The following is a 23,135-nucleotide window of genomic DNA, read 5'->3' on the forward strand; positions in this document are numbered from 1 at the left end:
CTAATAGTTTCTACTATTCGCCCGATGTTTCTCGGTGATGTCATTTCACCTTCGTGAGAAACGTGAATGAATAATCTCATTTCTCTCGTCTCGGTTGCAGGCGTCTCGTGAAGAGTTATCAGCCGAAGAAGAAGGAGGAGGAGGATTATCAGTAAGTATAAAAGTATACGTGTATATAAGTATAAATAGTATACGCGTACGCTCGTACTCGTTCTTCTCGAGTAACCGGGTGATCTCAGGTGGAGTGTCGAACTCATACAATCTCCGTATATATAAAACATTGAAGAGTAACGAACGCATATTTACAAGCTGCTTGCGGTCGAAATGACTCGAGTACTACAACGCTGCCTAATCGAGGGAAGTAGATAATTAAGACCGTGGCGAACAAAGTATTGATTTACCAAAATGATTATTCTCCGAAGGCGAAATTGTGGGCAATTAACAGTATACTGACTTTAAGATTAATTACTTATTGTTGGTTCAACTGTGCGACGCGTTGGGTGCGGACGTTTCCAAGGGATTTATTATATTGTATTACACAGGAAATATTTTCCTCTGCAAGCCCACTGCCGATCTTTATAGATCCCGAGTTCTTCCACGTAGCCATAATTAATTTTCTGACTCGGCGCGCAGAATGCGCGCACACAGCGCGAGTAATTAAGCGCGCACAGAAGCGTGGTGGGTCAGGGTTAAAATAAAGCGGGAGTTCAGGCAAAATCAGGGTTAGAGTAAAGCAGATTTTACCTCGGCGGAAATTTTCCGGTTTACTTCCACGAATTTTTTTTTTTTGTTTCTTTCGCTTTCTACGCCAAACGTTTTCGTTTATCTTTTACAGAGTTGTAAAAAGCCGCGTCTCTGTAAACGTGTTTTTCAAGCTCTAACGAAAAAGAAACGCGAACAACTTGCTTATCTCGCGTTCTAGAGTTTGATCCGGATCGAAATTAGAAAGTTATAATTTATTTTTGTTCGATAGATGTAAAATATTTATTTTCAAAGCTGTAGATATTTTTTTTTTCTTTTTTGCATTCAGACCTCTTTTCGAAACGTATCGAGAACCGATAGAATAGTGTCAGATCTTTATATTGTATATAACAATTTTGCAACTAAAGTTTAAATAATTTTATTAATGCTAGAAGAAACCATGAGCGCTATTTTTTTAAGGACCCTAATTACAAATCACGAAGAAAAAAATTATGCGACTTACCAGTCTGCATGAGCATCAGCGGAGTTGTTGAATTCAGGCGGTGGCTGTAACATAAAGAAAAATATTAATGTAGACATGAAATCCAGTTCATAAAATTAATAAAAAACAAAAAAGGGCAAAAGTTTTTATTTAATATTTTATTTTAAAAAATGTATATTCACCTAAGAGTTGCTCCGCCGATGCACGATGCCCCCCGGGCCTGCTCCTCCTCTCAGATGGGACGTGACGAGTCATCCTTCCGCGCCGCGCACAAGTCACCCGCGAACACCCCGACCGTGATTCTACTATCGCGAAATTTACTGAACACTATCGCGCGTTATTTTTCGGCACTCCTGAAAAAAGAAAATCCTGAAAGAGAAAACAAGTTACTGGCTTACCAATCTGCATACAGCGGAGTTGTGGAATTCTGCCGGTGACTGTAACATAAAAAGAAATATATTAATGTAGACATTAGTTTAAAAAATAAATTAAAAAAAAAAAATTAAAGGTTTTCTTTTAATAAAGATTTTATTAGAGAAATTAATGCTTACCTAAAAGTTGCTCCGCCGATGCAGGATGCCCGTCCCCGAGCCTGCTCATCCTCTCAGATGGGACGTGACGAGCCATCCTTCCGCGCACTGGATACTCGCGAACGCACTCCCGTAAAAAATAATCGTAAGAAAAAACGCGCGATAACTAGCGGCACTCCCGAAACGACCGACGAACCGGCTGCGACACGTGCTCTTCTCACACGGAGAATCACACGTGCTCTCCTCACACAGAGAACGGAGAGGAGAAGATAGTTCTCGTATTCGTGAGATTTTCGTTTAACGCAAATGCGAATTACTTCCGATACGGACACACGTGCTTGCTGTGCAGTGCGTAGTACGTGTGTGCTCGCGCGACCGCTGGAGAAGGACAGAGCGAGAGTCGAAGTAATGGGGGAAATACCTAACGCGCGCGGCACGTATGCTCGCGCTCGCTCACACCCTGTCTCCCCCGCCTCACCCCACCTCCCCCGCGCCTATCTATTCGTTACTCTCGTTCGATTTAATTGTAATATTTAATTTGTATGTTCAGACAAAGACGGTACTTCCCCCAGGTTGTCCTCGATCTCGAAAATCGCGGAGGACCGTCTTTGCCTGGACATGTTAATTAAATATTAAAATTAAATCAAACCTTAAAATCGCCGATTTAACAGCCGACGTTGACTCTCGCTTGGCGTGAAGTCAAGCCAAGCGAGAGAGAACTAATCAGCATTGGTTTTAAGCGGTAACGATTAACAGCTAATTTACGCGTCGCGCCAAATTTTTAAGATAGAAAATTTTTTAAGATAGGATTATATTTCATGAATACAGGCCAGATCATTTAATAACTTCACGAACGGGATTCTCGCGTTCTTAGTCGATTTTTTATGGAGAAATAAAGAGCGTCGGACTAATCGGCGTGGGTTGAGATTTAAACTCCTCTCGTTCTGCGAAATCAGTCTGCGTTGGCGTTGTGTGGTTCAGAAATATTATTCTTATCGCATACACAACACACGTGCACGAAATAAATTATGCTAAATTATTTAAAAAACAATACCATTAACTAATCACTGTTATCTACATTTAATTTGTAACCGAGAATAAAAATTAAAAAACGTATCTCGCTTTCAGGTACAGTCCCTGTCGGGCGTTTAAGATGGAGTTGAACGAAGTGAATGACCAGGCTGGTCAGCGAGAGTTGATTGCGGAAAACCTTCAGGCCAACGTTCTGCGAGAACTCAACATTTTAGTTAAGGACTTTAAAGAGGATCGCAAGAAGCATCTTCAGGAAGGCGCGCGGCTGATGGCCACCCTGGCCGGGCAAATCGGCAACCTAGAGCGTGCCAGGAAGGCGTACGAGAAGGCCTTCCGCGAAGCGGAGCGCGCCGTAGAGAACTATCAACGAGCGGACGCAGATCTCAATCTCTCAAGAGCGGAGGTGCGTGATAAAAGTTCCCTATCGTTAACCCTCGCGCTGGCTTTCATGCGTCTGTCTTTGTTTCCGAAAGTGGTACGACATGTGCACAATAAGTGGGAAGAAAAGTCGGTAGTATATAATTTCGACAGACCGTAGATAGAATCTCAACTTGTCTTTCCACGGACAGGTAAAACATGCGAAGATGCTGCGCATTTGAATCCCGAAACTACTGATTAAAATTACGTACCTTGGCGCTCGATGACCAATTATTTTATTTTATTTTTTTTTTTTTTTAACGAGCAGGTCGAAAAGCAGAGGATGAATATGACTATGAAGACCCAGCAGAGCGAGGAAGCCAAAACGGAGTACGCGAATCAGCTGCAAAAAACGAACGACATGCAGACGTTACATTACCACACAGCGATGCCGGAAGTATTTCAACATCTTCAGGTACTATTTTGTTACAACTGCGGAAATGCGTGCATGTTATATTGTCTGTAATTCTTATATAATATTCAGAATAATACTCTTCCTTTTATCATATAAAGATTGCAGGAACTTTGAAATATTAAAAAAAGATTTGTAATAATATTACATTTTCAAACTTGAAGTCATTGGATTAAATTCTGAAAGACAAATTTTAATATAATTATATGTATAAATGTGTATTTAATAAGTTAGTAGTAGTATTAATTTCTCAATTGGAAATTATAACGATATCATTCCACTTGATTCAATGTTTTAATTACCTTTTTTGGGCGTTTTTTTTGCCGCAGGAGTTGGACGAGAAAAGGATAAAGAACATGCGGAATTACATGATGAAATCGGTGGAGATCGAGCGAGCGGTGGCGCCGATAATTGCCCAGTGTCTAGATGGCATTGAGAAGGCGGCAAACGAGATCAACGAGAAAGAGGACACGATGTTGGTAATAGAACGCTACAAGAGTGGTTTCCAGCCACCTGGAGACTTTCCCTTTGAAGACCTATCGGTCGCCAAGAACTATGATAGCAATAGTCAATTGGCCCAGCCGGTCATGCAGCCAATTCATAATCACCTCACGGTCAAAGGTACCGTCTCCGGTGGCAAGATTAAAAAGAGGGTTGGCCTCTTCGGAATCTTCGGCAGTAATAAGGTAGGATACTCTCATTGAAAGATTATTGCGAACCTCTTGGGATCATTGGTGTGGCGTTCTCAATGTGTAGAATGTACTGAAAAGATATATTGCAAACGTCTTTAAATTTAATAAAACCTGCTGATAAGAATTTAAGAAAATAATTATATTTAATTTTTGTAGATTTTCTTAAATTATTTAAATAGGCTTTATATAATTATTTATTGACGCATCTTTTCAGACATTTTATATGTATTATACCTACGAAATCATCGTCGAGTTAGGGGAATCACTAAATTTCTACGACGACTACAATTTTTTATTTGCGTTTTTAATTCATAATACGAAGCGAAGAACTCGCACGACTTAAAGGAGTCATTTTATTACGTTATTTATTTATTGCAACTGCAAGTCATGAGAAGGAAAGGATAATTGCAAATCATTTTTTTTAGCATGCTTAATAATCTTTTGGGGCATTATTTTATTCTTTTAACTTATCATTTATGTCTGTATTTGCACTTTCTTATTCATCGACAGGCCTGCTCTTATCATATGCACCCGCATTTTTATGCCACATGTATGTACATTAGTAGATTCCATATTTTTTTAACCGGCTACAGTAACGTTATTTGTGAGCAACTTCTTAATTATTTTTTCGCGCTCTGTTATCTATGATTATTTGAAGCGGTTGTTGCATTTTTAAATTATTATTTAAAATAATTCCGCATTTTTTTTATAAGAACTTTACGGTACAGTAAATTCTTTTTATATGCGATAATATAAGCTTCTATTAAGCTTCTATTATTTTTATACATTTCAATTTTAATTTGCAATCACTCTTTCATTTAATCTTGTGTAACGAAAAATATAACGTATGTTTCTTCTGTACTTTCTATTAATTTGGTGGATGTTTCAATCTGCCCGTGGTCTTCTTGTTTCCAATCGTCACGGGCTATGAATTGGGATATTATCACACTTAGTAAGTACTACGTAGACCGCTTTTTCGCTCGCATATATGTATATAATAACAACTCTTTATCTGCCTCATAAAAATGAAATAAATGCGACATTAAAATGTCCTGTTAGAAGAGCGCGAACCCAGCGGATGCATTAATCTTAATCAGTAGAAGATGAACTGTATGATGAATTATAACACTTGTAAAATGTAATGTGAAGAGTTTAACTAAAATTTTACATTGTGCAATCAAATGAAAGAGCTTGATATGTAAAATATACGCAATTAAATTGAATTATATTTAATACCAAAATAATTTACGATTTTTTAAATTAAAGAGTCATGCATTAAACAATTATATATTTACTTTGCATTAAGGCTTTAATTAATAATCACAAAAGAACATATATTGTGTTGTAAATAACGTTTTATACTAATTAGGATTAATGTTTTTGAATGATCTGAGTTCTCACTGTTGCTACAAAATCTATCCTGGTTATTCGCTGAAAAATCGCTTTTTGAATTTGTTTCATGCGACCAACAGAAGTTGATCGAGGTGTGCATAGCTTTAAAGGTCTGTCCTTTATACAATCGCCAAGTTAGTCATTTTCTGATTGACCCTTTTGGTGCTTAGCTGAATGCTTACAAGTGCTCGTCTTCGTTATATGCAGTAATAGATAGAGACTGACAATCGCTTTTTCGCGAGCAGAATTATCGTGACCGTCAATTCGATTATTTTACAGAAAATCAAGTTGAAAGAATCCCTACATCTGCGAGATGTTGGAATGAATTAAGCGGCAAATCTAATTTCTGGGAGATCTGAATCTTTCAGGAATCAATAAAGTGCAAGAATTAAGTTTCAACAGTAGCATCGACATAAAAATTTGCAAATATGTATATATCAAAATATGAATATTTAATTTTTTTTGCAACAAATTTTTTAAACGTTCTAGCACCAAGGGGGTTCAATATTATTTCTATATTTAAAATAATTTATTTTGGTTTGTTTTTTTTTTAATTAATATACTGCAGAGAATACATTTTATTCATATCGTCCATTTATCGCTTACAATAATAAGCGATGTTAAATATTAAAATTGTATATATTAATATCATTTGTATACGCTAATTTTCATTAACAATTTGCAGATCATTAACTGAACGAGTTGCTTCTACAACAAAATGTGTTCCCAAGCTTTTTAATTTTTCTTTTTTTGTTATTTTTGTTATTTTAATTATTTTTCTGAGACCTAGAACGTAATATATTGAGAAAAAGAAAAAAAGAACTTGTATAATCAACTGTATAAATTTATATAATATTATATAATTAATAATTATTAATATATGCATCAACGTTAATTATTATGATAAAGATTTTCAAAAGAAATAGAATTTTTAGGTCTCAGGAACATACGTAACTTTTTTTTAGAATACGATATTTATTATATTAAATTCCAGAATAACGTACCTGGCTACGGTGATGGTGCCAAGGAGGATTGCAGCGATCTACCACCGAATCAGCGGAAGAAACGATTGCAGCAACGACTGGACGAGATCCAGGCGAAGATACAACAAGAGACCGCAGCGAGGGATGGTCTGATGAAGATGAAAGGCGTGTACGAACAGAATCCCGCTCTTGGTGATCCAATGAGTATAGAGGGTCAATTAAACCAATCCAGTAATAAACTGGACAAGCTCGGAGTTGAATTGGCAAAGTTTCAGGGTTATCTTGAAGAAGCAATGCGCGCTGGTGCAAGCTTATCTAGGTAGATATGACTTTGCTAGAATATTTGCAAAGAAATTGATATTCGTTATTTATGCAAACAACCGCTGTAAAAAGACGATAATACTCGAAACTTGTGTGTGATTTCAGCCCAAGTCAAGTGCAGCGAAAACCTACAACTAACGGCTCGGCAACGAGGCCATTAAGTTCGCGAAGAGGCAGTCATTCCGGTGGCGAAGAAAGTCTTTCGAGATCAGCTTCGGATTCGAGCGTATGTAATGCGAACGCAAATCAACCGGTACATAAGAAAAGTGCGCCGAGTACACCGCAGCCGACTCATGGGTAAGTTATCACGGTAATATACGAATCGACGCACAGGTCACATCATACACTGTAAAAGATTTTTTTAATCGGTAAATTGTGCAGTTTATTAAGTTGTTTTATCACTATTTGTATTGTATTTTATCGTGTGATATTTTATCGTTATTTATTATTTTTAAAATATTCTTTTTTTATCGTAATAATTGAACGTATCCTTCGCGTTTTCTATTTCGTAATTCTTTTACATTTATAAATTTACTTTAGAAGTACTTTTAGTTCAGCAACATTGCAATGTACAACTTTTATGCAATTAGTCTTATCTTATCGAATTTAATAAATATAAATAAAAGACACACCGTGAAAAGTGTTAGTATATGAGTTACCGCTGTTGTATCCGTTTCAATAAATTAGCGTGACGAATGGGGTTTGGCTTTACAATTGCTCGTAGGTTTAAATTAGATAACGATGTAGTTGTAGATATCTTTCTGCAAAAACGTTTGGTTTACGATATTGAGTAGAATAAACACCTCACACTAGACAAATAGCCACGGTTTTCGCTTTATGGTACTGATGCACAGTTCCACGAACAGCCCGGAATCTGGCCTCGGCGAGTCGAGAACGTCACTTCCTGGCAGCGGTTGCGAGGAGTATTATCATGACGAAGTAGATGCTCAGCCACCACTAGGAACATGTCGGGCGCTTTATCCTTTCGATGGTGAGTTTCCAAATCTATAGGCATCTACATAATGTATTCTTCTACGTCTTTGATTTTAAGAATGAAGACACGAATATAGATGCAGCTAAAATTATAGCAGATGCAGTTAAAGTTTAGCAAAGAAAAAATAACTTAAAACAATCGATTAATTTTTATTAATTTAATATTAAATTTTCTTATCATTATTACTAATTCATTTGCAGCAACTAGCGAAGGTTCCATACCAATGTACGACGGTGAGGAGCTTTATATGATCGAGTTGGATCAAGGAGATGGTTGGACTAGAGTGCGACGTATATCGCAACCGATTGAGGGCTTCGTGCCGACCTCATACATAGAGTGTCATCTGTACAACACTTAGCCGGTTATCCTAGATTGTTAAAAAGAAACTGCACGACGCGAAACTGCTTTGAAGGTAATTATATGCATTTGCGCCGAAAATTCAAGGGTCATGTGTTGGAGGAAGGGACACAGATTACCAGAACGTCAGCACCGAATCGCAGGCCTAAATAATACTCGAACGAACAAAGATTAAAGTTTTTTTTTTTATTGCGAAGACATAATTAAGAACTTGAACAGGTAAAAATTGAATATCACAAATAAAATATGAGATTTTTCTTTTAAATTCGTATAAAATTGATGGAAACAGAATTTTCACGAATTTGAGGACTCTCTAAATATGATACAATTATAAAAATGGAAATTGTGAAACCATGAAACCATGTTTTACGTGTTAATATTGTCAACGAAATCGCGACCATTAGCGTATACATTTCCAACACATCACCCTCTCAAGAATTCCTGTTCGTTTGATCGACCGATCGATCAGGAATAACAATTACGAACAAATAGCCCCGGCTTTGTGATCACTCTAAGCGTAATAAAATTAAAGTCAAGCTCATTTTTTGAGCTTTAGACCCCTAAGAGACATATTTCGCCCTTCATCTTCGTATTCTAACCGTGCGATTTTTTTTAAAGGCTCGCGGCGGCCCTACAGCCTTACCTGCATTAGTTTTGAAATTATAAGTTGATATTAATGGCTGTTAACTATTATTAATTATAAAATTATTTTGCTGCAAGATTACGACTGTATTATTTATCGCGAAAAAAAAAAAAATCATACATGCAGAGAATCGTATCAAGAGCTGCATTTCTTGATGCTCAGTTCTCGTTGAAATTATTATTAATGATAACAGCTTACAGATTACTGCTTTGTTAATCTCGGAGACTTTTATTTAAAAATATTGTATTTTTTTGCCGACTGTACTATGTTTTTTTACTTTGTAAATAAATTTTCTTTTTTTATTAATTTTTTTTAATTATTTTAAAATAGTCTTGTAACACGGGCCACGGTGGCCCTAAAGTCTATCTACGGCAGGAAACTCGTGAATCCAGAGATGAGGGTTGAATTTAGGCATCTGTATAATAGTGTTATGTTCAACAATATACATATTCAATTGTATGCGTCTGTAACTTTTAATCCTTAAGCAGAGGCAAACGTCGAAACAGGAGAATTGCGTTATTAGATAATTATGAAATGAAATAGTTATTTAATATCGCAATTAGGAAACGTTAGATTTCTGTCAAAACAATGATCGACGATAATAGTGCAATATTTTTATTAACGATTTTAAAATGAGTCTCTTGTTCGTATAAGAACTCATGAGTTTTCGCAGATTCTTTTAGAATTACGCAAATGCGGCTACTTAAGGATTAAAGCGCGATTGTCTTTTCGTGAAGAGTCGATGGTGAAATGGTCCTTAATGCACTCATGCGACTTCTCGAGACCTATTTTTATTTTTATTTCTGCGTGTAGTTGTGCATAAACGAGACATTTAACGATCCCGTTAAGAATAAAAAAAAGAAATAACTATCTTAGTAATAATTGCGTTTCGCCTACTCATTATTCGTAAATTAATCACGACTGTTGTAACCGTCGCCGCACCGAAGTTTTATCGTTCTTTTGTATACTCGACGTCGTAAAAGGCAGCCGACTGTTTCGCGGACACGGCTCATTATCACTAAGAGACTGATCGCTGCTAGAGTTTCGTCGTACTCGTGCGAGTCGTGTAAAAACTTGACGCTTACTTGTAATCGAGATTACATTGATCGACGAATTTCTGAAATCAAATAAATACTTATATGTATAAAATGACAAAATTTATAATTTTCAATATGGAATATTTTTAAATATAATATAATTCTTGACTTTTCAACAATCTACAGACTTAAGGTTGCTTATTAAAAAAACGTCTTTGAAATTCAGGACTCGATTACATGTAACATCAATTTGTAACGAAAAATGGGTCGTTCCGATGGATTAGGCGGCGTACCATGTTTAAGAAGTTGCCTGAATGTGACTAGTTAGCAATAGACTTTATGTAAATATATTGCCAGAGATACGGAAGCGAGAGCGAGGCTGCCCAGCATGCGGATACCAGAATCGATATCAAACCGGGAATGACTCGTTTCTATCGCGAACAAGAGCCTTTGTCTTTAAAATATCCTGCGACAGTACTCCGTGCTGCGTTGGCGCTACACATCGATATGTTAAATAGTAAAAAAAATATAGCGTTTGCGATAATCGTGGCGGCAAACTGTAATTGTAGACTGTAGAGGATATAGCATTGGCCTTCTGTCACTATTGTTACTTCGAGCGATATTTTACGATAGGGAAAGATATCAACAAGTGGCGTTAAAGCAGCATGGAAATGCGGTATATCTAAAGGGACTAACTCCTGATTCTCAAACGTCCGGGGAGGAAGTCTACGCGAATGCAAGAACCTGATGCTTCATCATAATTTTTCGTAGCATCCGGGAATCTTGTAACTTTCGTGCATTGAATGTATATGTATATATTATATATATATATTATATTCTATCGTCAGGAAAGACGTAGTTTCATTATAGCCGTGCGCAAGTACACGAGTAAATATGATCAATAGTTTGCTCAGACACACACACACCTACACACACGCACACGCTCATCCTGCCCCCGCTCTTGATCGCTTCCGGTTCGTTAACGGCGAAAACAAGGGAACTACTCGGCGATTATGTCAAGACAAAGTAACGGGGCTGTCTGCGCGCCCCGACATTTCATTGTGTCTGTTCTATGTATATTTTGTGATTCTCTGTACGCGCGAACAAGTATTGTAGATAATTAATTAATTCTGCGTTTTATTATACTTTATTATTATTATTTTTATTATTATTATTATTAATATTGAAAAAAAATACAGGTACTAAACCAATATAACTTTCGGATATACGTTGACATGGTTAATGTTTTTACACCTTTATATCCAGAACTTTTCCTCATGCATTTAGAACATTTAATGTTATCTTTCATTAAAAGTATATCAATATTTGGTATTTATTGGGTATTTCCTATCTTGCTTTGAGAAAGCTTCATAAAAATATTATAGATAGAGGGAAGAAGGTATGGGACGTGTAAGTGGATGCGATAATGAAATAAAAAAAGAACGCTGCATCACGCAGCATTAGAGGCCGGAGTGTCTTTGTCTAACCGCACGGTTCACGTATATGCGCTTACAATCAAAGATCTTAAAAAAGTTTGTATGTACGCCGAAAAGCAGATATGACGTTTTCTGCGGTGATAAGCGGCTAGCGTACGTAATCTTAAAGACGGTAAAAGCAGGAGATAAGAGAGAACGGAGAGAAATCAGTCATCGGCAAACCGGCCGGCGCGGTATATACATGCGATACATGTGAAACTCGACGCGCACGACGCTATAGTAAAGTCACGTTCGCTAGTTACCGTCACCACATCTGCCTTTCAACGTACATACATACATTGGGCTTAGGTATATTCTATCGCCCTGAGATCCTCTCGATGTTTTTACGGCGACGATGGTGTACTCGTTTGCTGTCGAAAAACCTCGGGAGTGAGAGTTTTCAATTTATTTTTAATTTTTCGTTTATTTTAATAGGCGCATGATTAATTTTTGCAAAAATTGTAATTAATAAAATAATCCAATTAAATTTTATATCACAAAAAAACTCATAAATATCAAATATAAAATACGACGTACGTATAAGAATTACTATTCTTATTACTAATACTTACTTGTTGATCATAATTTTAAATGAAAAAAGTTGATTCAATTTTTGACAATGCAGTATCAAATCTATGCATACAACAGTCGACATTTTACCTACAAGATAAATTATTTACAGAAAATTTATTGTATCATGAGTCTAGGTGCAATATTCATTGCCATTAGCTCTTGGAAAAGTAATTTTGCCGCGTAAGGCAGCTTAATTTGCGAGATTTGCGTCTTGTTTTTGCATCCTTTGCATTCAAAAGTGTTGTTCCGTAAATTTGCTATAGCAATCAAACCACAAAAATTACAAATATGAATTCTATATGGATCTGATACTTCAAACAGACGTTCACGCAGAAATTGTGCCGCGCCATGAGAAATTTGGCAATCTCGTTCCATTTCTCCAAAACGAAGTCCACCATCCCTAGATAAATATATAAATAATATTTAAATTAATGTGATAGATTATATTAAAATAACAAGAAAAAAATTTAATTACCTCGCTCGTCCTTCCATAGGTTGCCTAACTAAAATTTGTACAGGTCCTCTCGCTCTACTATGAATTTTATCGTCCACCATATGTTTCAAGCGTTGATAATACGTTGGGCCTAAAAAGACTTGCGCATTTATTTTACGGCCAGTGTGTCCGTTATACATCACTTCATTTCCTCGCAATTGATAACCATACTCTTGCAAAAGCGTAGAAATCTTTTGCACGTTTACAGCATCGTTAAACGGCGTGGCGTCACCAATCTCTCCTAAAAATTCAATTAAAATCATATTAAATTTAAATTCAAATCAAATGTGCTTCTCACTTATATTTAAATTACCTTTATTGGCAGAAACTTTTCCTTGGATGCACTCGATCAAGTGACCGATTGTCATACGAGAAGGAATGGCGTGAGGATTGATAATAATATCGGGCGTAAGACCTTCGCAAGTAAATGGCATATCTTCTTGTCTGTACTGAATTCCGCAAGTACCTTTCTGCCCGTGACGCGACGCGAATTTGTCACCAATTTGCGGTATACGTACACTGCGTACTCGAATCTTGCAAAATTTATATCCTTCGCTGTTTAATGTTAACATTACTTGATCGACTATACCAGTCTCGCTGTTTCGCAAGAAAGTCGACGCATCTCGTTTCGTAAAACGTTTTGTTGTGCTATCCAGCTGAAAGATAAATGAGAAAAAAAATTAAAATACTATTGGCAATTTTTTTCATAAAAAAAAAGAAAAATATGTTAAGTAATAAATGAATATTTTACCTCATCGTCCGTTTCCGGCAAAGTAATAGTTTTTCCTATTATTACGTCGTCACCCGACACTCGAATTCCAGGTGCAATAATTCCGTCATCGTCCAATTTATCGTATATAGCGTTGCGCATTCCCTGGCAAGTTAAACGTGACGGTTTTTCAAACTGCTCTTCCTGATCGCCGATCTTCTTCGACTCGGCTTCTTTGTAGGAGCGATAAAACACCGATCTAAAGAAGCCTCTCTCGACAGCGCTCGCATTCAAAATAACGCTGTCTTCTTGATTATATCCCGTGTAACACAGGATCGCGACAATGCTGTTAATGCCGGCCGGTAATTCACGGAACCTAAGATACTCCATGGATCTCGTCGTAACCAACGGTTTATGAGGATAGTAAAGTACGTGAGCCAAAGTGTCCATGCGTACATGAAAATTTGTGATATATACACCCATAGCTTGTTTACCCATAGCACTCTGAAAAAATAATTATATATTAGATTTAATAAAGATATAAACGGACGAAAGAAAAACGTAGCAATTAATATCTACCTGATAAGTGTTCCTGGGACTCTGATTGTGATCAGGGAACGGTATAATGGAAGCGCACACGCCTAAGATCATAGCCGGATGAATTTCGCAGTGTGTATATGTCGTACAATATGCGTATTCTTTATCTTGTCTGAGATCATCTGGTGACATAGCTATCATGACGGTTTCTTCTTCCAAGGTGTCTATATATTCAACTACTCCGCTACCTACTAACTCCTGCCACCTGCAACATAATATAAATCGATTGTCGTAATGTTCGTAAGAGCAAACGAAAAAGAACATATCTAAAACAAGCTTACCCATCGTTATTATAATCTCTACCCTTTAACAAAGTAATATGTGACTTCTTTAACAACAAGTTTTGGCCTTCTACTATGAGCAATGGTCGACTGATCCTTCCAGCATCCGTGTATATTCTTATCTCGCGGTCTCTAATGTCTCGAACCATCGATACTTCCGACACGATGATATCCATCTGTCTTCTCAATTTACGTAAAGTGGCCATTAATTGATCCGGATCTCGATGGATGCCGACCCAGCATCCGTTAACAAATATTTTCGTAGCATCGGCGATAGCGCTCGGTGCTATTTCCTCAAGATTCTCCATGGACCACTCTTCCAAGAATTCCAGAATAGGTGAAGGCTGCGAGCCAACGCTTATGTACGCCATCAGAGCTAGATTTTTTACCAGCCCTACAGCTGCACCTTCGGGAGTCTCCGCAGGGCAGAGCATACCCCATAACGTATTGTGCAATTGACGTGGCTTGGCAAGTTTGCCATCTCTCCCAATGGGAGAATTCACTCGTCTCAAATGCGACAGCGTCGACGCGAAAGTCAATCTGTTCAATACTTGTGACACTCCCGCTCTCGCCTGATGTGCTTTCTTCTGGTCGCCCCAGTTACCCGTAGCGAGCGAGTATCTCAAACCGTCCGTAATTATTTTCGTTTTTATAGCCAGCTCAAGATTGAAGTCCTTCCCCCGATCTATAAATTTCTGCGCGTATAAACGCACTTCCTTCATTAAGTTCTTGAATAAACCTCGGAACAAAAACGCCAGCAGAGGCCCGGCCAAGTCCAGTCTCTTGTTACCGTAATGATCGCGATCGTCTAATTCTCTTCGTCCTAGAGACGCTGAGAGTAATCTGTGGACCATATAGCCAAGGAAATAAGCCTTCTTCGTTTCACAAAAGTCACTTATGCCGACGTGCGGCAGCATCTCTTTTTGCAAAATTTCTCGAGCGTATTTAACTCGCTTTTCCTTGGTCACTCCTGGCTTGGCACCTCTAGTACCAATAAAATTCAGAGCGACGCTTTGCTCCTGAATAACGAAAGCTTCATCCAAGGACGGTTTCACCATTTCCATCATCTCCGGATCGTCAAAGTCGTAAATAATATGCTCGAGGATATCGCGATCGGCGACAAATCCGAGCGCTCTGAAAACTATCATAATGGGAATTTCCTGTTTAATGTAAGGAATAATAGCAACGATACGTTGGCCTATAGCTGATTTTTTAATATTGGCACCGCTCTTGGCCATCATATTGATCCACAATGTCGATGTCGGGCGCGAACTGTGCTCCAGGCAAGAACGGATTTCCGCCTTGTAGGCGAATTTACCGTCCTTCATACTGAAAACATAAACGGTGTTTGTCGCCATTTTCTCCTGTGCTATAAGAACTTTCTCTGATCCATTAATAATAAAGTATCCACCAGGATCCAACGGACATTCGTTCAATTCTGTCAAGTCTCGATCTGATAAACCTGCGAGCAAGCAATATTTCGATCGCAACATAATAGGTATTTTCCCAATAAATGTTTTTTGATGCTGAGTTTCCACCGGCTCCTCGCTATCCTTCTCGATCGTCTTGGTGATGTCCACATATAAAGGCGCGGAATAGGTTAAATTTCTCAATCTGGCTTCATTGGGCATCATAGGAGACGGCGCGCCGTCTTTTTCCCAATGGGTTGGCTTCGACAAATAAATCTGCTCAAACTTCAGCATATGTTTCACAGGCTTTTCTATCTCGCCCGTAGTATGCTGCGCTTCCGCCTGCAATTCAATCTGCGGCGAGTCTTCTACGATACGCTGAACAGACATTTCAATAAATTCATCAAAACTATCCAGCTGCTGTCGTACAAGTCCTTTCTCATCAAAGTATGCATTGATGAGAATCCAGCAGGCTTCCTGCCAAAGTTTGGACGAGATCTCCTCATGGCTTTCTTCAACATAATTCTCTAACATAAAAAAATTCTTTTAAATTTATCTCTCTTTTGAAATTAGACGAAAATAAATAAAAAAAAAAATATTGCAAAAAGCGTGAAAACTACACAATTTTAAATTTCTGTTTTATGCAATCGAAAGAGTTTATAACCTTTAAATACTTTTATTGTTTTGGATTACTTACCTTCTTCGCCATTGTTGAATATATTACCACTCATTTTCTTTTAGCGTGCGAGATACGCTATTTCGAAATAGAATTTCCGTCTTAATTGCGGTTCTTTTTTGTTACAGTTCGCGTCAATAAAATACAAAATTAATAGCACAACGTCCGTTATAGACGCAATACCAGACCGGAGTCACCGGAGCACTCTGGACCTAGGATGCAGGAGGACCTAGATTTCCGTCAACACTCAACATTACTCTACGCGCGATGCCGCCACATATCACCATAGAGCATACATATCTATGAGGAGTGTGATTTACCAGTGGTGGTTCGTAGTGGATTTTCTTGAAACTGAAAAAAAAATTCAAATGGCCGAAGAAAGACTAATTAACAAATAAGAGAATAAGAGAATAATTTTGTCAACATATTTCCACAGTAAAAATGAAATAATCGAGAAACATGGGGTGCGAGGAAGGCTATTCTTTATAACTCAACTGGTCGTCTGTTAATTTGGTTCTTTTTGAGCCGCGAGAGTAATAACTTAAAAAAGAAGTACCATGTTTGTTATCTAAAAATATTAAGAAAGAATAAATAATTAATAACGCGCGCAAAGTGCACGCTTTGTAACATCTAGCGTTGATAGATAAAAATTAAAAATTCAATAAAAATGAATAGAAATGTAATATAATAGTATATTTATTACAAGACACACAACTCCCCTAAGCGGTGACATTAATTTTGTAATTTATTTACACAAATGTCCATTTAAAATTCACAGTAAAAGTTTTTGAGACAGAACATATGTTTAAATTTCGTGCGATATATATGAAGGTTTAAAATAATTTGATAAATTAAAGGTTAAGCTAAATCTCTTGATTTTTTATAATATCAAAAGATGTTTACAAGTGTAAAAAACTTTTCGTGGAAAATTGTATACATTGATTTACATTATATATATACATATTATACACACATAACTCCAATAAAAAAATAGATTATGTGTTATTAATCATGATTACATGTACTGCAAATCTTACTACAATACTAGTTTTATAGTATAGAATAGGTTCTATACAAAATCGACGATTTGTCCAACCAACATAATATTAATTTCAATTATTTATATATCTTATACGTACGTAATTTACTACTTGTATTATATTATGCACATAACAATATTAACTTAACTTTTTTTTTATTTTACACTTTATACTGTACTAAGATAATTAGGATTTGTTTTAAATTAATTTAAATTCTGTCCTCACCTGGATAACTTCGTCCTCTTTTTTTTTTTTTTCAATCCTTCAGTATTTAATAATTAGATACTTAGTAAAATTATTTATTCATTTGTTACATGATTCGATGATTCACTTTTCAGTGTGTCAAGCGGTTCCGATATGATAATATCAGATGGCTCAGTTTCCTTGTGCAAAGCGATAATGATTTTTTGCTCGGTGGAAGACTGACTGTCAGATGATCCTTCCTGCGTTGAAGTGGCAGCTTCCTGAAATTCAGTAATTAACACATTGTGTGCGATGCGTTTTAAATCAATTGTACTTACTGTGCTTCTTATCTTCGTATGTGTTTTGATGTGCTTCGTTAAATGATCCGATCGCATAAATTTCTTTGTACATTCCGGACATTGGAAACGCTTTTCGCCAGTGTGGGTTCTGCGATGCCTTTGTAGTTCATCAGATCTCGTAAACTTTTTACCACAAAATATCCAAGTGCAAATAAAAGGACGTTCACCAGTGTGCCAACGTAAGTGGGCGCGTAAATGGCTCGTCTTCCCATATACTTTATTACATCCAGCAATGTGACATACATGTTGCCGTTTCCTAGTTATATCTCTATTTCTGAATGGAATTAAATATATTTATATTAATTCCATTTTATTTATATTAATTTATATAAATAAAAAAATATATAGATTACGCTAAGTGTCAATGCACGTGTGCGATCATTTTCCATTTAGCGTCGTGAATAAAATTGATGTGGCTAATAAGAGATCATTTACCTGTCTCCGTCACCGCAATTCGGACATGTACATGCAACTCTTCTACGATGCTGCTTATTAGGATCGTTAGTATCAGTATTGGACATCGTACTAGTTGTGTTCGATATTTGCTGTTGGTGTGACACGGGAGTGGCAGATGTTGTTAAAGTTCCGTGGGACTGAAGAGTTTGGAGAATCTGCCATTTGGTAGGATCATTCGAATCGAGTTGCACGGTTGGAGTAGTTGCAACAATGGGTGCGGTCGCGGTAGCGGGTAACGTTTGCACCGTAGCCGGCTGCAATGCGCTCGCTGGTATTACTTGTACATTTCCCAATCCTGGGATATTTTGCACAGGTATCGATTGCAGAAAACCATTGGTCGTATTCATCCCAGTAGTTGGTTGTATTTGCATTATACTTCCGTTACTCACATTTCTTACCACGTTACCTTGCTGTGCAGTCAAATTTGCTAGTGCAGATGCAGGTATAAGTGTTAACTGTTGTCCTTGTGCTCCTGTGTAAATAATAAAAATTACGAAACATTAGTCACAACGAGAAAATATATTTAAAGAATTTTTTTTTCCAAAAATTCTATTATTTTTTAATATATTTATTAATACGCAGTAATCAATTGTTAGTAATTAATAAAATTCACCTGTAATCGTAATTGGTTGCACTGTAGGTTGAGCCGATTGTGTGGCGGGTATATGTATCACTTGTCCACTAGTTAATTGACTGGCATCGATATTAGTTACTTTTAGATCGCTATCTACCGCTTCGGGAGGCCTTGCTAAAGTAGATAAAGTTTGCACGTCAATTTTCTGCCCATCCTTGGTAGTAATAACATTGGAATTTCCTGTTATATTTCTTCCTAATGCACCTATACCAAGTACCTAGAAAACATATAATATGGTAAATATATGATTTAAAAAAATTGGAAAAAAGTAAAAAGAACCGATTTTAATAACAACTTTGACAAAAATTAAGTAGTTAAATAAAAATTAAAATAACTCAAAAATGCTTATTTGCTTATCCATTAATTATGACTTATTTCGCGATCTATGTTAATTAAAACTTAACGAATTTTTTTTTACTGTGCTAAATTCTCTTAATATATTTAACATTTTATATAATTTAAAATAATTTTATCACCAATATGTTAATATTTAATTATATCAGTATATTACTTGAACATTGGTAGGAGATGCAACTGTTGTGCTCCAAGTGGCTACCGTCGACGATGGAGCGGAGGATTGTTGCAACTGCTGCTGTTGTTGTTGCGATTGTTGCTGTTGTTGAGATGATGCTGGCTGCTGCTGTATTACCTGCTGTACTACTTGTTGCACTTGCTGCTGCTGCTGTACTTGAGCTTGGGCGACTTGTTGTTGCTGTTGCACAGATTGTACCACTTGTTGTTGAGTTTGCTGTTGAACAACTTGCTGTTGCGCTTGTTGGTGTGCAACTTGCGTTACTTGTTGACTCTGTAGTAATATTTATTTAATAAAAAGTTACAGATAATAATATTTTAATCAACGGATATTGAATTTCGATAAATCCGACATTAAAAGACGCGATAGTGTTGCGCGTCAAGTGTATTTCCATTATTCTAATTATAACTGTTATTTATTTTTTTATTTACCTGAAGATTTTGTAATTGCGGTAAACTAGCAATTTGCACCTGCTGGATCTGACCGCTCGGCGTAATTATCTGTGCCACTTGAGGTATTTGCTAAAATTGAAACAAACCGAATGTACATTTTATCGTACATATATACTGTGTAATTAATAATATTTATTAGTCGTAAAAAATTATTTATTGCTCTATTAATTAACTGCTATATTAATTACGTTATATTAAAATCTTACTTGCATAATTTGGGGTATCATTTGCGTCGTGGGCATATTGAACACGTTAGATAAGGATTGGACAGGAAGATGTACAGTTTGATAAACAGTTTGCCCGTTATTGGCAGTGACCGGTAATTGTACAGGTACCGCTTGCTGAACATGTTGCATAGGAAATTGAAGCGGTCTTACTTGTACACTTTGACCTATAACATATACGTTATTCAATTATTTTAATTCTTTAAAATTATGTTAACATACTTATTAATAATAAAGATATTATTAAAAAAATAATAAAAAATATATAACAAATGACATACCTGTTGGCAACTGAACCGTTTGTCCCGTAATATTTTGTATAATCGATGTAGGAAAGACATTCGGTCTTATGAGACTGACTGGCTGTGGCGTGATAATAGTCTGGCCATTTGATAGTTGGACTTGCTGCCCGGTAAGTTGCATTTGTTGACCATTTGCAGTTGCAAATTGCATCGTTGGCTGTGCCTGATGATGGCCGCTCGCAGCCGACATCGCAGAGGATGGAATAAACAGGGCTTCTTGACCGTCTATATTGACAGTTTGCATTTGTGGAATAACGCTGTAGCTGAGCTGCTGCTGCTGCTGCTGCTGCGTTTGTTGCTGTTGAGCTTGCTGCTGCTGCTGCTGCGTCTGCTGTTGGTTCTGCTGTTGCTGCTGCTGCTGTTGTTGCTGTTGTTGAAGAGCCGCTTGTGCTTGAGCGCTGCTAATAATTTGAGCACCCTGTGAAATAAAACATGTGCCTATAAATAAAACCCGAGTAACAGAATAATGAATTTGTAACACGCGCTGTAAATGACCGGACAATCCTTTTTTAGTATCGTGACTGTTTCACATACTTGCAGAAATTGATGAGGTAGCGATTGGACAGAGATCGCTTGCGTTCTCTGTTGATCATGTTGCGGCTGCTGAGTTTGTAAAGGCACAAAGTTTTGCAAGGTAATGACTTGCGGCTGCTGCTGCTGCTGCTGAGCCTGTTGCACATCTTGTTGTTGTTGTAACTGCTGCAACACATTGGCGCTTAAAAAACGAATCTGTGGCTGGGCAGTTTGCTGCTGTTGCTCTAACTGTTGCTGATCTGCTTCATCTTGCTGCTGCTGCTGTTGAGATTGCAAGGGATCATGCTCTTCAATTTCTTCCTACAAATATTAAATTTATTTTCTTGCTGCCCGTCTATACATATGCATACATACACAGTATAATAAGATTAACACAAATTATGAAGTACAATGGCTAGTAAAGTATAATATCTTACTTGCGAAAGATTCCTTCCGTCTATACTTCGTTTCATGATGAATAATTTTGTTTTAAACTGCACACAGTTTATAACAATGATTTAAAATCCATCTTATGTTCAATACAGTAGAAATTCATAACGAAATCAGCTTGACCATACTGGCAATTGTTTCAAAACTGCAAGAATTGTCCTAGAAGTGATGCTCTTACAAAATAAAAAATTATTTATAAAAAATTGTTTATTAATATATAAAATTGTAGAGTATTTCACATTGTACTATTTTTAAATGAGATACTTAATAAGCTAAAACAAAAACGTGCAAAATAATATAATATCGACATCAACAAGAGACCGTAAATTTTTTTAGCGCTAATTATTCACGTGTAATGTCCCGAATTCAATTTAAATTAAATAAAATGTTATTTTAAATTAGAACCATTTTAAAAGCGGGAAAACTATGTAATTTTTTTAGAGTGCTGATATTTAAAGAGGAAAAACTGAAAAGAGAAACGGAGCCGTTTTGCAGATGGCAAAGCATGTTGACACCGAGCTGTCAGCAATGTACACAAAAGACGCCGTATTGCCTCCGTCTCTTTCTTCCTTTCCCCAACGAGGGAACAAAGAAGGCCGTCACGGGTACCGGGCAGCCGCCTCGAGAACCCGAAGAACGAGTACCGCCTCCTTACGCCCCTGTTTCCCCACCGCCACGGCAAAATCGTAACGAAGCACGCGCACGAGGTCTGACACAACGGCAAAGTGAGCCCTGTGTCGTCATACCGCCCACTCGGTCGTCCACCGCACGTTCGCGCCCTCGCGGCGGCGCCCGTGATAACGGGGAAGGCAGACTCGCGATGCCCAGCCTCCACCCACCTCGCGCACGGGACCCCACCTAACATGGAAACAAACACGTGTTGCCCTCGCGGAACGGCCCAAGTTTTACTTGCAGTACTCACAGCGTGCCAAAACAACGGCCAGGTACCAGGCGTAGATGTCACACTGACATTTCCGTCGCTGTTAATGTCGCCGCGATACGTTTAGCGTCCCCCAGTCTGACACCACTCGTCGATTGATTACGCGTTCGCGCGAAAACATGCGTTCGGTTTCCTCGTGGCGCACTCGCTCATGGTGACTCGAATTGGCATGAAAGGCACTCGGACCGGACCGCTCCAGCCAGCTATCGTCGCGTGCGAATATCGCGGTACGCGCAAACGCCACGGCATCACTCGCTCCCGCACACCGCGTAACTCCGGCGAGCTCGGCGTTCGCGTGCGCGCACGTACACACACATTCGCACGTGGTACGCGAGACGCGCGTCGCTCGTGCCGCCACTGCCGCCCGCGCACTATCTCGCGGCGACGCTGGGAGTCCACGGCGTCCTCACGCTTTCTCTACGTCGCGTTTTGACCGAGATCCAAGATGCGAAACGATACGAGGGCTATTCGATCGGCTCGCACGAGACACGCCAGCGATCCAGCCGAAAAGGCCCAGAGGCACCGCCGCGTAGTCGTGCGCGGGGAACCTCCGAAAAGTACACTTTTCGACGTTAGTCCGAGCGGAATCGAACACTTCTCGCATACACAATTCGTTAAATGGATCCACTGAGAACACGTGCACACGTAACGAAAACGCCCACCATGCGTATCTCGTTGTTTAATTGTCTATCCACGCTCGCGGAAACTGCACAACGAACACCAACAAGTATCGTTCACTAACGGGGGCTAAACGGGAGTGCACGAGCGCACGTATTCACAAACTCAGAGCCAATGGGTGGCGGGCCAAATGGCAACGTCGCCCTTTTGCTCGACGCGATGACAC

General features: G+C 38.0%; 3 protein-coding genes across 6 annotated transcripts in view; 1 reads left to right on the forward strand and 2 right to left on the reverse strand.

Annotated features, from left to right (window-relative positions):
- Cip4 (formin-binding protein 1-like Cip4) overlaps positions 1–11,217 on the forward strand; it is a 28,808-nt gene extending 17,591 nt beyond the window's left edge. The window contains exons 3-11 of one of the 4 annotated variants that reach the window (XM_070666574.1): positions 101–151; positions 2,842–3,148; positions 3,431–3,577; positions 3,904–4,260; positions 5,739–5,768; positions 6,653–6,960; positions 7,068–7,259; positions 7,817–7,953; positions 8,157–11,217. In XM_070666574.1, coding sequence (XP_070522675.1) covers positions 101–151; positions 2,842–3,148; positions 3,431–3,577; positions 3,904–4,260; positions 5,739–5,768; positions 6,653–6,960; positions 7,068–7,259; positions 7,817–7,953; positions 8,157–8,314 — 1,687 coding nt within the window. In that variant the 3' untranslated portion in view covers positions 8,315–11,217. The remainder of the gene's footprint in view (positions 1–100; positions 152–2,841; positions 3,149–3,430; positions 3,578–3,903; positions 4,261–5,738; positions 5,769–6,652; positions 6,961–7,067; positions 7,260–7,816; positions 7,954–8,156) is intronic. The other 3 variants (XM_070666576.1, XM_070666575.1, XM_070666577.1) reach the window with 3 other exon arrangements.
- On the reverse strand, positions 10,227–16,446 carry Rpii140 (RNA polymerase II subunit RpII140). Its single transcript, XM_070666567.1, has 7 exons — positions 16,228–16,446; positions 14,122–16,057; positions 13,823–14,045; positions 13,286–13,747; positions 12,848–13,190; positions 12,517–12,775; positions 10,227–12,441 (listed from the first exon to the last, which is right to left on the reverse strand). The coding sequence occupies exons 1-7, from the start codon at positions 16,259–16,261 to the stop codon at positions 12,156–12,158; spliced, it is 3,543 nt and encodes a 1,180-aa protein (XP_070522668.1). The 5' UTR covers positions 16,262–16,446; the 3' UTR covers positions 10,227–12,155.
- A 1,043-nt stretch (positions 16,447–17,489) lies between these two features.
- On the reverse strand, positions 17,490–23,038 carry LOC139108359 (transcription factor Sp4). The gene is made up of 11 exons (XM_070666568.1): positions 22,274–23,038; positions 21,339–21,524; positions 20,923–21,222; positions 20,368–20,806; positions 20,069–20,253; positions 19,842–19,931; positions 19,390–19,683; positions 18,858–19,095; positions 18,224–18,716; positions 17,768–18,062; positions 17,490–17,710 (listed from the first exon to the last, which is right to left on the reverse strand). The coding sequence occupies exons 2-11, from the start codon at positions 21,372–21,374 to the stop codon at positions 17,546–17,548; spliced, it is 2,535 nt and encodes an 844-aa protein (XP_070522669.1). The 5' UTR covers positions 21,375–21,524; positions 22,274–23,038; the 3' UTR covers positions 17,490–17,545.
- Between the last annotated feature and the right edge of the window lie 97 nt (positions 23,039–23,135).

This window comes from Cardiocondyla obscurior, linkage group LG15 (genome assembly GCF_019399895.1).
Source record: "Cardiocondyla obscurior isolate alpha-2009 linkage group LG15, Cobs3.1, whole genome shotgun sequence".
NCBI lineage: Eukaryota > Metazoa > Arthropoda > Insecta > Hymenoptera > Formicidae > Cardiocondyla > Cardiocondyla obscurior.

Excerpts from the sequence above, each read along its gene's own strand:
- Rpii140 (XM_070666567.1), bottom strand. The coding sequence starts at position 16,261 with ATGAGTGGTAATATATTCAACAATGGCGAAGAAG. Across the intron at positions 13,748-13,822 it reads GTCCCAGGAACACTTATCAG|AGTGCTATGGGTAAACAAGC; the intron begins GTAGATATTAAT and ends TTATTTTTTCAG. Across the intron at positions 13,191-13,285 it reads TGCCGGAAACGGACGATGAG|CTGGATAGCACAACAAAACG; the intron begins GTAAAATATTCA and ends TTTATCTTTCAG.
- LOC139108359 (XM_070666568.1), bottom strand. The coding sequence starts at position 21,374 with ATGAAACGAAGTATAGACGGAAGGAATCTTTCGCAA. Across the intron at positions 21,223-21,338 it reads ACGGAAGGAATCTTTCGCAA|GAAGAAATTGAAGAGCATGA; the intron begins GTAAGATATTAT and ends TAATATTTGTAG. Across the intron at positions 17,711-17,767 it reads ATACGAAGATAAGAAGCACA|GAAGCTGCCACTTCAACGCA; the intron begins GTAAGTACAATT and ends ACTGAATTTCAG.